The 14,664-nt window shown below is 40.5% G+C and overlaps 1 protein-coding gene across 2 annotated transcripts in view; it reads left to right on the top strand.

Moving 5' to 3' along the window:
- Positions 1-14,664, top strand: part of NFX1 (nuclear transcription factor, X-box binding 1) — a 72,698-nt gene that overhangs the window by 11,613 nt on the left and 46,421 nt on the right. For both annotated transcript variants that reach the window (XM_015073344.3, XM_015073349.3), the window contains exons 3-5: positions 5,138-5,296; positions 7,352-7,429; positions 12,009-12,114. In XM_015073344.3, coding sequence (XP_014928830.1) covers positions 5,138-5,296; positions 7,352-7,429; positions 12,009-12,114 — 343 coding nt within the window. The remainder of the gene's footprint in view (positions 1-5,137; positions 5,297-7,351; positions 7,430-12,008; positions 12,115-14,664) is intronic.

The following is a 14,664-nucleotide window of genomic DNA, read 5'->3' as shown; positions in this document are numbered from 1 at the left end:
TTCTTTCATTTTGAACTCTCCTTTATTTCCTTCCATCAGCCTTTCACATCTGCTATTGCAAGTTCTCAGCCTAAAGCTCTTCTTAAGTCTGTCCTATGCTCTAAAAGAAAAACTCCCGTCATGTGGCCTCCTGGTAGTGTTTCCTTTCCTTCCATTACAGTCTAATCAAGAGTCACCACTCTGGGGCGCCTGGGTGGCTCAGTCGTTTAAGCGTCCGACTTCAGCTCAGGTCATGATCTCACGCTCCGTGTGTTGGAGCCCCACGTCAGGCTCTGTGCTGACGGCTCAGAGCCTGGAGCCTGCTTTGGATTCTGTGTCTCCCCATCTCTCTGCCCCTCCCCTGCTCATGCTCTGTCTCTCTCTGTCTCAGAAATAAATAAAAACATTTAAAAAATTAAAAAAAAAAAGAGTCACCAACCCTGTTTCCTTTTCCCTGTTTTGATTCACTTCTCAGTCCTCTGCCATCATCACCACTGACTCAGAGAGCTACTGGGAGGGTCATTAATGCCTTCCTATTTGCCACAGCCAGCAGACAGATGTATTTCAGTCCTCATTATCCTGGGCTTCCGTTTGAGTTTGATGTGAAGGAGTCTTTGTTGAAGTGTTACTTTTTTGATACCCCACACTTCTGGTCCTCCTTGTTCTTGGCTGTTCCTGCGTGTGTCCTTCAAGTTTCTCTTCCTCCACCTCTTTCTTAAATGTTGGCATTTCCTAGGACTTTGTCTCAGCCCTCTGTTCTTCTTACTTGATAATGTCTCATTGGGAGACGACAACTGCTCTCTCAACCACTGCCTCTGTGCTGTGCTGGCTTCTAAACTCTTACCTCCAGATCCTAAGCTCTGCCACAAGCTTCAGACTCACATAAATAAACATGGTATCTGACATACGCTTCAGACTCAGCAAAACCACCTTGAACATGTTGACCATGCTTATATTGTATGAGAATTTTAAAAACAGCTGCCTCACATTTAATGAGGTAACTTAATAAAGTTGCTTTAGTAGGTAACTCACCTTTAGTCTGAAGATCTTTTGCTATGTTTTTTTTTCTTTTCATTCACTCATACAAGTTTTTAATCAGTTTTAAACTTTTGTTCTATTTTCCTTTTCTTTCTTTCTTTCTTTCTTTCTTTCTTTCTTTCTTTCTGTCTTTCTGTCTTTCTGTCTTTCTGTCTTTTGAGAGAGGTGAGTGGGGGAGAGGGGTGGAGGGAGGGGGAGAGAGAGAGAGAATATCTCAAGCAAGCTCCATGATCAGTGTGGAGCCAAGATGTGGGGCTCAATCCCACGACCCTGGGATCGTGACCTGAGCCGAGATCAAGAGTTGGACTCTCAACCAACTGAGCCACCCAGGTGCCCCTCTCATTTGTTTTATCTGTTCCTTTTTATTTTTGCAGATATATTTTAAAGTAAATTCCAGATATTATTTTACCCCTATATATTTTCACTGTGCATCTGTTTTTTAAAATGCCATATATATATGATTATTATTTTTACATAATCACAGTGTATTCTTGGATTTTTCAAATTAGTATTGTTTTAGACCTTTTTTTTTTTTAAGTTATTTATTGGTGCATCTGAAAAGTTTGTAGTCAGTTAACACTTCAATCAGGTCTCTTTGTTCTTCCAATTATTTCAATGGGAAATAATCTTTACTGATATGCTCTCAAAGTAGAAGTATAGAGTAGACACAGTTATGGCTGAGAAATTATGGGGAAGCCCTAGTGGGAGGGGGTTTAGATTGAAAAAGAGCCAGTGGTCAGACCGGGGCTGGCATCCAGCAGACAAGAGCCTTGGACCTGAAATGTAATAGTTGATCAGCACAGAGCTGTTCTAGGACACTACCATATTTTACATATGTTAAACATGTTTGGATAAAACCGAAGTATTGTTAGTGAAAGGATTATACTGTTTCTAGATCTTTCTGGAACCTTTTGCTATATTTATTTTTCTTTTCATTCACTCATACAAGTTTTTTTTTTTCATTTATTTATTATTGAGAGACAGAGAGACACGGAGCATGAGCAGGGGAGGGGTAGAGAGAGGGCAAGACACAGAATCTGAAGTAGGCTTCAGGCTCTGAGCTGTCAGCATAGCCTGAAGTGGGGCTGGATCTCATGGAGTGTGAGATCATGACCTGAAGTCGGTTGCTTAACCAACTGAGCCACCCAGGCGCCCCCATTCATACAAGTATTGAGTGCTCACTATGTCCCAGGCAGCGCTATAGGTAAAAACCTCAGCCCTTGAGGGAGTGTACATTCTATGTACAGAGTTAGGACATAAGTAAGGTGAAATAAGTAAAATATATGATCTATAAGGTTCAAGTGGTGTGGAGAAAAAATAAATAGTATGGAAAATAGATAGGGAATGTTGAGGAAGTGGTTTTCAAATTTTTAAAGTATGGCCAGAGACTGCCTCATTGTGCAGATCACATTTTGAGTAAACACCTGAAGGCACTAAGGGACTGAGCTATGTTGATGTCTAGGGAAAAGTATTCTAGGCAGAGGGAACAACAAACTGTAAAGATCCTCAGGCAGAAATATGCCTGCCAGTCTGGGGCTAGGAAGGCAGCCATTGTGTTCTCAGAGGGAAGGAAGAATAGCCATAAGGACCCAGAAGTGATGAAGGCCATCGTAAGGACTTTGGCTTTTACAAGCATGTGATGGAGGAACCATTGGCAAGTTCTGGGCATGAGTGGCATCATCTAATTTGCATTTTAACAAGCTCCCTCCGGCTGCTGTGTTGAGAATAGACAAGTAGAACAAGGACAGAAATAGGGGAGACTAGTTAGGAGGCCATTTTAATAATCCCAGGTGAACGGATAGTGGTTTGGGCCATACTAATAAGGGGTTGGATTCTGGATCTATTTTGAAGGTAGAGCCAGAAGGATTTACTGTCAGATTGAACATGGGATATGAGAGAGACAGCCTTTAGAAAGGGCTTGGTAGAGCTTTGTGGGTTACTCAAAGTTGGCAGTTGTTCCCACACCACTATATGTGTGTGCATCCTAGTGGTCAATTTCACTGTGGCTAGATTTAGAAACATCACATATAAAACAATAATTATTTATTAACAAGCCGTAAACTTAATGAATAAGAGAAACAGTAAAATAAAAAGACAACCTTCAGGGTAAAAATCAAAACAATAGTCTCTCATAGGGCTTTCGTGTATGTTCCAAACTTCACTTACTTTTTTGTGTCCTTTACTTTTTTTTTTGTTTGTTTATTTATTTTGAGAGACAGAGCACAAGCAGGGGAGGGGCAGAGAGAGGGAGAGAATCCCAAACAGGTTCTGCACTGACCTGAGCCAAAATCAGAAGTTGGATGCTTAACCAACTGAGCCATCCAGGCACCCCTGTGTCCTTTACTTCTCTCTCAGTTCTGCTCTGGAATAGTCAATAGGCATTTTCTACAAAAAGTGTCTCCAATGTAATTCTTACAAACTATTCCTCTGCCCCAGTCAGGCTCTTGTATATAGATGACTCAAATGTAATCTCACTTTCTAATGAGCTCTTACTTAACTTACCCTTAAGAATCTTCCACACATACTGTGCTAACTGGTAGAAAATATAATTAACTTTGTTATTCACTGATGTTACCTATGCAAGATAGGGTATTCCTGCTTTTAAGAAAGTCTGGTTCCTCAGTTTTTATAATATAATTAAGTTTTATGTTAATGTTTATATGTTATTTAAAGCAAGTAGATTCTCCTTTATCAGCTACATAAAATCTTTATTCCAGACTTTCCTGACAGCAAAAGAACTATCCCAGAAACTTTACTGAAACTTTTAAGGGAGAGAAGTTGTAGAACAGAGTAGGTGATACTCATTTATTTCTTCATCCATTCATTTAATAAATATTTACTGAGCATACCTGCTAAAGGCCAGGCACTGGAAATACAACAGTGAGCAAGGCTCTGGCCCTGCCTCACAGACCTTAAAGTCCCCATGTTCTATGTTTCTTTTGACGTTAAATCGGACAAAGTAATCTGAAGAGAGCTAAAATTATGGAGTGATTAAAATGCAAATTTGTGGAGTGCCTGGTGGCTCAGTCAGTTGAGTGTCAGGCTCTTGGTTTCAGCTCAGGTCATGATCCCAGGGTTGTGGGACTAAGCCCTACGTTGGGCTCTGTGCTGAGCATGGAACCTGCTTGGGATTCTCTCTCTCTCCCTCTGTCCCTCCCCTCCTTGTGCACTTTATGCATAAAGTGCTTTAGCACAGCACTTGGCATGGTGCATTCAAGGTTAGTTATTTTATTCTTATAACCTATTTGGACCTGATAACAAATAAAATAGTGTTATGAAGTAAATGCTAAAAATATGGACTGAAAAAGAAATTCTCTCTCTCTTTCTCTCTCTCTCTCACTCTCTCTCTCTCTCTTTCACACACACACACACACACACACACACACACACACACACACACACACCTCTCCAAGAGCACCTGACTATACTTGGGATCTAGAAAGGCTTTGCTGAGATTGTGTTTAAGGAAAAGTCTGGAAGTGGGTGATGGTATTAAGGAAAACATGTAGGAGGATTCCATGATACTGCTCTCTCTCAGCAGATGTTGGGCTTCTGAAGCCAAGTTCTGTGTCTCCTTTAGTCTAGTAACCCTACCATAGGGTTGTGGTAAACACCAATAATACCTTTGTTGAGTAGATCAACTGAAGACTTTCATGGCAACTGCTAGGAGAGATGTTACCACCCTGGGTTCTTGGAACCTGTGCAGGCTTAGGTTTCTTTCAGCTGACCACTGCACCTTCATGAGCCCCTTCCTAGCCTGAATCCATGGATCTGGATCAGATTCAGAGGAGGCAAGGTAAGGTGCTGCAATGCATTGGCTTCTTAAACTGTGTCATGAGGGGCATTTGGATACTCCATCGGTTCCTGAGCAGTTTCTTGGGAATGTTTCCTCAGTTTTGGGAATCCCCACCTGAATGTCTACTTTCTAAGTCTTCTCCTTCAGTATATTCCTATTCTTTCTTGGCCCCAAACACTGAACAACCACCTTACTCAGAATCAGACAAGATACTTAAAACCTCTCTGTTTGGATTCTTCTCTCAAATCCCTTTCTCATCCTTGGTTGACTAAAGTAAGGAACGTTTTTCTATGTTTAAATTAATTTGTTTGGTTTTTTAAACAGGTTCTCTAATTGAACAGCTAACTACAGAAAAATATGAGTGTATGGTGTGCTGTGAATTGGTTCGCGTCACAGCGCCAGTGTGGAGTTGTCAGAGCTGTTATCATGTGTTTCATTTGAACTGCATAAAGAAATGGGCAAGGTCTCCAGCCTCTCAAGCAGGTCAGTCATTTCTCTCTTCTGAATATTCTCACTTATTTGATATATTCAGGTTTAAAACTTAGCCTTTTTTTTTTTAAGGTTTTATTTTTAAGTACATCCAATATGGGGCTCAAACTTACAGCCTCACGATCAAGAGTCACGTGCTCCACCGACTGAGCCAGCCAGGCGACCCTTTAACCTAGCTATTTAATTCCTCTTGAATATTTTATCTGCTATGTTGCCTTGAACATGTTTCAGATGACCAGTATTAAGCTATAGATCTTAAATGGCTAAGGAGTCGGTAGAGCATGCAACTCTTGATCCTGGGGTCATGAGTTCAAGCCCAATGTTGGGTGGAGAGCTTACTTAAAAAATAAAAATAAAATTTTAAAAAAGGAAAGACATTTTTAAAACCAGCTAACATAACAATATTAAAATATATTTGGAATAGAACAAAATCAGTCACATTAACTGAAAACTTATCTAAGTAGCAACTATAGAAAACATTTCCTGTATAGTTTGCTTTAGAAAATTTATAGAAAGCAGTTGTTGGGTTTTGTTTTCTTTTGTTTTGTTTTGTTTTGGAAGCAGTGGTTTAGTTTACCCCTAGGGTGTTAAAGTTGCATTATCTTTAACATATCTTCTCCATAGTATTTTGTGGGTTTTTCCCAAAGTATACTGCTATTTGTGGATAGTGTAAATGTGTTAATAACATGTTTTCTGATTTGTGACTCTTCTATAGTTTAAGACATCTCGAGGTACCTGGCTGGCTCAGTCAGTAGACCATACAGCTCTTGATTGCAGGGGTTGTGGGTTCAAGCCCCATGTGGTATATAGAGATTACTTAAAAATAAAATCTAATAAAAAAAAAAAGATATCTGGGTTTTCCTGCATGTACTCAAATATTTTATCTTTTTTCTCAAGCCAAGATTTAGATAATGTTTACCTTAATACTAAAAGTATTGCTTAAAAAAGGGTGGGGTGTCTGGGTGGCTCAGTCAGTTAAGTGTCTGACTTCAGCTTAGGTCATGATCTCGCGGTTCGTGAGTTCAAGCCCACATCAGGCTCTATGCTGACGGCTCGGAGCCTGGAGCCTGCTTTGGATTTTGTGTCTCCCATTCTCTCTGCCCCTCCCCTGTTCACGCTCTGTCTCTCTCTCCTTCATAAATAAATAAATAGATAGATAAATAAATAAAAATTTTTTAAAGTTAAAAAAAAATAGTGCTACATTTCTACCACATAATGAAATGATAATTATGTGAAATGATACAGGTATTAGGTAATGCTATGATGGTAATCATATTATAGTATATAAATGTATCAAATCAACATGTTGTATATCTTAAACAGGGCTATATGTGAGGCGCCTGGGTGGCTCAATCAGTTAAGCGGCCAACTTCGGCTCAGGTCATGATCTCACGGTCTGTGAGTTTGAGCCCCGTGTCAGGCTCTGTGCTGACAGCTCAGAGCCTGGAGCCTGTTTCGGATTCTGTGTCTCCCTCTCTCTGACCCTCCCCCGTTCATGCTGTCTCTCTCTGTCTCAAAAATAAATAAACGTTAAAAAAAAAATTAAAAAAAAAAAACAGGGCTATATGTCAATTATATCTCAATTGACATTAAAAAAAATGGATACCCATTTGATTACCGTATCTAAAGTCCTTATAAATATAAGCCCAAATGCAGTATTTAAGCAAAGCATTCAGTATTTTGATTTTGTTTCTTTTTAATATTTATTCATTTTTGAGAGAGAGCATGAGCGGGGGGGGGGGGCGGGGGGGGGAGCGGGATGGTGGGGCGGAGACAGAGGATCCGAAGCTGGCTCCATGCTGAGAGTAGCAAGCCCAATGCGGGGCTTGAATTCACAAGCTATGAGATCACGTGACCTGAGCTGAAGTCGGACTCTCAACTGACTGAGCCACCCAGACACCCTGATTTTGTTTCTTAAATGCCTGATTTGATAACATGAAACAACTACTGTTGCTTCAATATTATGACTTCCTTTAGATTAAAATTTTTAAAAATTACATGTGCTTTTGTAAGGAAGTTATTTTGGTTTCCTCTTATTTTTCTTAACAGATGGCCAGAGTGGTTGGAGGTGCCCTGCCTGTCAGAATGTTTCTGCACATGTTCCTAATACTTACACCTGTTTCTGTGGTGAGTTTTTTTGCTTTCACTTGAGTCTCTTCCATTTCATGCATTGTAACTCATTTTCCAGCCCAGAATAAGTGAGGTACCAGATATGTTTTAGAAGTTACTAATACTCATAAGACTTCAAAGTTACAGGAGTCTACACACATCATCTGCATGTAGTCTATCACACAGCTGGAGTCCCACCCAGGCCTTTGTACTCTTGGCAGGCCGTTCTGGACATGGGCCTTCTCATAGTGCCCACCAGGCGCATACTACTTCTGAGCTGTAGCGCTAGTCTCCTTGATCTTAGCTTTAGACCAGAGCTGACCAGATGGTAGAGGCAGGTATAGACATGGACTCCCTTAACTGTTACAGCTTTGATATTCTAGATTTGAGCCCTATGAGAAAAGAGTAGTGTTGAAATGTATTTTATTTTAATCCGAGAAATCAGTCATTGGGGTCTTTATAGTAAAGCAAGATTTTCTATAAACCAGCATTACAAACTCTATTCTCCCTCTTTGTGGGATACTTCTTCCTGTTTTTGAATAACTTAATTCCCCTATGTGTTAGTAAAAACTTCCTGCAATCCAGAAGCCATTCCTATGGCTAGTCTATTTTCTGCATGTCTTTTTTTTGTTATTTTTTTTTCTTCCCTCCCTGTCTTTTAATGGCTGACCTTCATCTGGTTATTGATTTTGCAAATTTTGCTTCTTAACCATCTGTCTCCCTTCTTGAACCATTGCATTTTTGCTTCTTTCCTCGTCACCTTGCTGAAACTATTCAGAAGTCATCAGTAACCCCTTCCTGACCAAATCCAGGGCTGATTTAGAAGTTCTTAACCTTTTTGGTAGCACAACAACCCTTATTTTGACCATTCCTTTTTTTGAAATAACTAGTACTTCCTATTTATTTCTGTATACTTTAATTTGTTGGTATTTCTTTTTTCCCATTATTTAAATAGCAGCTTTCACAAAGAGTTGGCCATTGACTATCAGCTCTTCAACTACTAGACTACATCTCTTGGTGAACTCACCTATATAGAATGTTCTTCCTCATATTTTCTTTAAATCCTTGTCACTGACTCCTTATCCATTCAAGTTCTGACCACATTCTCTTCCAAAGGAGGCCTCGCTTTCTTATGCCTTCTTCACTTTGGCCACTCTTTTATTTGGAATCTGCTGGTCTGGTATGTTTTATTGCCAAAATTTGAACCTTAAGAGATAATAAAATAATATTTGTTGAAGGAATGAATATTTTGGAATGTAATATTGGAAAGGCAATGTGAGAAATGCCTGGCTGGCTCAGTCAGTAGAGCATGCAACTCTTGATCTCAGGGTCATGAGTTCAAGCCCCATGTTGGGCATGGAGCCTACTTAAAATAAAAATTTTTAAAAGAAAGGAAGGAAGGGAGGGAAGGAGGGAGGAAGGAAGGAAGGAAGGAAGGAAGGCAGGCAGGCAACATGAAACTGGAAGCGAGACACCCATGTAAAACTGTGTAAATAGGACCAATACCAAGGCTTAATTACCTTATTTTAAAGGATTAAAAAAATTTTTTTTTAAGTTTATCTTAGATAAACAGAGACAGAGCACGAGTTGGGGAGGGGCAGAGAAAGAGGGAGACAGAGAATCCGAAGCAGGCTCCAGGCTCTGAGCAGTCGGCACAGACCCCAGCATGGGGCTCGAATTCATGAACTGTGAGATCATGACCTGAGCCAAAAACCAGAGGCTTAACAACCTACTGAGCCACCCAGGCACTCCTAAAGGAATTTTAAACATAACGCACCACAGTGGAATGAAAAATCTTTACCTTCACCGACAAAGTAGATATGAGACCCTAAGAAGGTAGAAGAATGTGGGGTGGAGGTCAGGATGATCTGAGCAAGGTAAAATGGTGTGGGAATACAAATAATGGCCTTATTTTACCTAATGACTTTGCCTCACTTAGTTCTTTCAGGAGACCATTAACATACTTTATTGAGCACTTATTAATGCAGCAAGCACTATGAAGAAACAGAGGGGACTAAAACTGTTTATTAACTTCCCAGAGCTTACAGTCTAAGAGCTAAGACACAATTAACTTTATGTTCTATAAGTCCAAGGTGCTGTGGGAGATCCTTGGCGTGAATTATGATGTTGGGCTATATGATTAAGGGAATCCTTAAAAAGGAGATAGAATTCAACTGGGCTTGAAAATATGTAAAATTTTCGTAGGAGAAAAGATTTGTTGAAGAGAATAGCTTAAGCAGAAGTTTAAAAATAAGACTTTTTTTCAGAAGGGAGAGTCATTGGTTATGGAGCAGGATCTGTGAAGGCAGAGATGTGGGAAATGACTAGAAAGGTCAGGACTGACTTCTTGATGTCAGGCTTACATGTAGGGATTTCATTTTTCAGGCTGTGGGAAGCCACCAAGGGCATCAATGTGATTCTTTATGAAGATTAGTCTGGTGGGAGTGAATAGAGAATTTGGGAGCCTAAACATTTTGGGGACTTGTAAGAACCCAGATGAAGAATAATAAGTCTACAGTGGGTGTTAGAGTGGGGCAGAAAGGAGGATTTCAAAGTAAACAGGAATTAACAGCAATAGGAAAGGAAATGGGAATGGGAAAAGCAATGGGAAAGGGAAGAACCCAAATGTGGCTCTGAAGTATCATTTTGGAAATGATGATACCAAGGACAGAAAAGGGGAGGTCAAGAGAACCAGTTCTGATGGGACAGTGAGTTCAGTTTAGAAATGTTGAGTTGGAGGAGTGAACAGCACATCCAGTGAGAGGTGTCCAACAAGGAGTTAAGAATATTTAAGGGGCACCTGGGTGGCTGTCAGTTAAGTGGCTGACTTTGGCTCAGGTCATGATCTCATGGTGTGTGTGTTCGAGGCCCGCATCAGGTTCTGTGTTGATAGCTCAGAGCCTGGAGCCTGCTTTGGATTCTGTCTCTCTCTGTCTCTGCCCCTGCCCTGCTTGCACTCTGTCTCTCTCACTCAAAAATAAATGAACATTTTTTAAAAATTAAAAAAATATATATTTAAAGAGAGATCAGGACTCGGGGATGATAGTTGCATTTGAGAGTAGTAGACACCCTAGTGGATGAAAGGGTAAGGGGTAAAAAGTGTCTAATGCAGAACCCTGGCAGGAAGAAGAAAAATAAGACATCATTTAGAGTCAGGGAAAAGAGGTTGAGCCATTGAAAGATGGTAGGGGAAAACCAGGCCACTGTATTGGAGCAAAAAAGTACAGAGGCAGGGAAGCTTTTCTAATAGTCTGAAGGTGAGGTTCTGGCTAACAGAGAGGCAAGAGTAGAAGTAGCAGGGGAGATGAGGTGAGGCACACTATGTATGGAAATTGAGAAGATTAAGTAGAATGTGGAAAGGGGGACTCCTGGGTGGCTCAGTCGGTTAAGTGTCCGACTTCGGCTCAGGTTATGATCTTATGACTGACGAGTTTGAGCCCCGTGTCGGGCTCTGTGCTGACAGCTCAGAGCCTGGAGCCTGCTTCAGATTCTGTGTCTCCCTCTCTCTCTGCTTCTCCCCCACTTGCACTCTGCAGCTCTCTCTTTCTCAAAAATAAACATTAAAAAAAAGAATATGGAAAGAAAAAGAGGAGTCAGGGATGACTCTAGTTTTTGAGTTTGACTCCAATGGTGATGATATCACTGATAGAAATAGGGAACACAGAAAGGGGTTTAAGAGGGAAGATGCTAACTTTGGTTGTAAATGTAGACAGTTTGGGGTGACTGTGACACCCCAAGCAGGGATGTTTGGCAGATGGTTGGACAGGGATGGCTGGAACTGAGGATTTAGGACAATGCAGAAAATACAGATTTGGGGAAAAAAAAGAAGAAAGTGTAGTATTGGGAATCATGTGCCTTTAGGTGTATTGAACCTCTCAACATGAATATTTCTGAAAGAAACAAGATAGAAAAGCAGAGGCCAAAAACTGGGAACAGGCCATCAATTTAGGGTGTAAATTGCCCAAGTAAGGATGAGTTCCTCAAGGGCATGGAGGAGTCCTGTGCCTCAGTTTTACTCTTCCTGCGTCTGTGCAAAGTTCATGAAAGATATTTACTAAAGATTTGCAAAGTGACACTAATTATAAATTATTGCCCTTTTATGCTTACCTCATAGCTTTAGAATTGGCAATTTCCTACTGTACAGGGAATTTATGTCCTTTCTATCTCTTCCTGCTCCTTCCCCATCTGCCACCCCATTGTTCTCATCCCTTATTTCTTCTTTCTGATCCTTACAGCAGATATTCCCATATACATTCAAGGGCCCATTTACAAAAAATAGATCTTGTAGTGTTTTTTTAATTTTAGATTAAATGTGTCCATTAGTCAAAGTGGCATTTTCATAAGTAAAAGTGACTTTTTATTTCTCTTTTTTATTTCTCTTTTCCTAAATCTTTTAGGATTTATCATACTTAGTGAAGGTTTTGATGATTAGCATTATAGTCATTTTTTAAATTTTAGGATGTGGGATCATGTGTTTGTCAGACTAATGGAAACCATACTGAAGTTTCATGCTGTCTAGCTATATTGTACTGTTTCATTAAACTCTAGGATGCAGTTGAAGTTTATACCATTGACTCTCTGATCTGATATGTTTTAGGCAAGGTAAAGAATCCGGAATGGAGCAGAAATGAAATTCCACATAGTTGTGGTGAGGTTTGTAGAAAGAAACAGCCCGGCCAGGACTGTCCACATTCCTGTAACCTGTAAGTTGGAACACGAGACCTCTGGGGGTAGATACACTTTGCTTGTGGCTCTGACTCTATGTATCTGGTGGTTACCATGTAACAGGGTGGGGTGAAGGGCAATATGGTACCATTTGCTAAGCACTTACACTGTGCCAGGCACTCTGCAAGAGTTAACTCATCAAATCCTTATAACAGTCCAGTGATGTATAGATATTTATCATCTCCATTTTACTGATGAGACTCAGCAAGTCCAAGCATCTTGTCCAAGGTCATAGTGCTAAGACATGGTGGAGCTGGGATTTCCAAAGCCAGTGCTCCTACCACTACATTATACTGCTGGCTTCTAAGAAGAAATATTCCCCCATGATATCCAGGTCCAGAAGAGTATATAGGACAAACTTCTGTCTGTAGAGTCCTGTTGCACAGTGTTTTTAGGATGTGAATCCCTTCTGTACAATAAGTAGCCAACTTGACAATATATCCAGTCAGCTTCTTAGTAATAAGAGGAATAGGAGTGCTTGGGTGGCTCAGTTGATTAAGCATCCAACTCTTGATTTCGGCTCGGGTCATGGTCTCAGAGTTTGTGAGATAGAGCCCCATGTCAGCCTCTGCTGACAGTCCAGAGCCTGCTTGGGATTCTCTCCTTCTCCCTCTCTCTCTGCCCCTCCCACCCTCATGTGTGCTCTCTTTCTCTCTTTCAAAATAAATAAATATTTTTAAAAATGTTTTTAATAAGTAAATAATAAGAGGAATACCTAATACTAACAGTTGATCAGTTACAAATGACAAAATTCTACAGCTTTAACTTAAGACAAATTTTTAATTCCTGGGTTCAAGTCACTCAACAGTTGTATGACCTTGGATAAGTTACTTCTTTAAGCTTCATTTTCTGCATCTGTAAAATAGTAATGATATGAGCAACAACACTTACAGATGTCTATGAATATTAATTCAATGCATCTAAGAGGCTTGGTACAGAGTCTGGCACATGGTAAATGGTCAGGTAATGGTAACTTGCATTTATTACCCAAATCTAAGAGTAAAACAGACATCAAACTATTATCTTGGGACTTCTGCTACTTGGAGCAGGGGTAAATGTTGGGCCAGAGGCATTGTGGTTAAGATGTGGGGGTGATGCTGGGGAATTGTCTGTGGTGGGAGAGCTGTCCAGATGGGGCTACGCAGCTTGGCCTGCTACCTGCCAGGTAGTTGGCCCCTCTTCTTCTTTTACTGCTTCCATAGGTCCTTCCTCAGAACCCAGGGACTCATCTGTTTAAACTCTTCCATCCCTCAGTTGGCATTTTAAGTAAATTCAATAATAATAAGTTAACCCTCTGCATGAACTATCATTCTGAAGCCTTTAGCAGAAATGGCCCTGTCATGACTACCAGAAAACATCAAAAGTGATGCAGATCAGGTGGTCAATACCATGGCTGAAGGGAAAGGAGTCCCTAAAACTTGCTCTTTTGTGGCTTTGGAAATCCTTCTCTTGACAGCTGTCCTGTTCCTCCTGTCAGGCCCCTAGAGGTTGCCAAATCCTATTCCCTGACAGCACCTTCCTTTCAAAAGAAAACATTGAGTTTCTCTCATTTATATGTATCAGGACTCAGAAGCCACAGTTGGCCCCTTTGTGTCTCTATTTTGGGTTGTTTCATAGATTATAAAATTGTCTGGAGGAGTTATTCTTAACCCTCTTTACACATTAGAGTCATTAAGGAGCATTTTAAAACACCAGTGCCCTGTCTCTACCTTGTAGCAATTGAATCAGTCTTTGGGGGGGGTGGGTCTTTCTCTATGATTCTAATAAAGAGCCAGTGTTGTGAACCACTGCTCTAAAGGTTATAAAAACCTGGGATTGAGGGGCGCCTGGGTGGCTCATTTGGTTAGGTGTTTGACTCTTGATTTTGGCTTAGGTCATGATCTCGTGGTTTGTGGGATCGAGCCCCAAGTCAGGCTCTGCACTGGCTGTGTGGATCCTGCTTGGGGGATTCTCTGTCTCCATCTCTCTCTCTCTATCCCTCCCCTGCTGTCTCTCTCAAAAATGAATGAACTTTAACACACACACACACACACACACACCTGGGATTGAGTCTAGGTCTGAGGGATATTTGAAATAACCTGGAGTCATCCACACCTGACCAGCAATGTATCTTGTCAGTTTAACGTTATTTAAATGTGCAGCCATGAAAATCATTTCACCTGACAGGGTTGCAGCATATCATGTGAAATATAACTGTTGAATGATAATAGTCATCTTTAAAGAAATGCTTAAGCTTAAGTCTCATGTGGATTCTGTCTGTTGAAATGGGTCACCCTAGAAAATTAGGCACTTGTTCCTGGATTGTTTTTAGTGTTTAAAACTTATTTAAGAATTATCAGAGCGGGTGTAGGAGTCATATTAAAAAATCCAGCCAGGCCACTGTATAGGCACACCTGGTTTTTTATACCAAATTCTTTTACCGACTTGATTTATTAAACTTGGTTGTAATTGGCCTATAATTCCAAAGGATTGTGATTTGCCATCACATAGAATGACCCCCACAAACGTTTCCAAAGAAGTTCCCAAAA

The sequence above is a fragment of the Acinonyx jubatus genome, chromosome D4, assembly GCF_027475565.1.
Source record: "Acinonyx jubatus isolate Ajub_Pintada_27869175 chromosome D4, VMU_Ajub_asm_v1.0, whole genome shotgun sequence".
Classification (NCBI taxonomy): Eukaryota; Metazoa; Chordata; class Mammalia; order Carnivora; family Felidae; genus Acinonyx; species Acinonyx jubatus.
The sequence above is the reverse complement of the archived record's forward strand: the minus strand, read 5'-3'. Positions and strand labels throughout refer to the sequence as shown.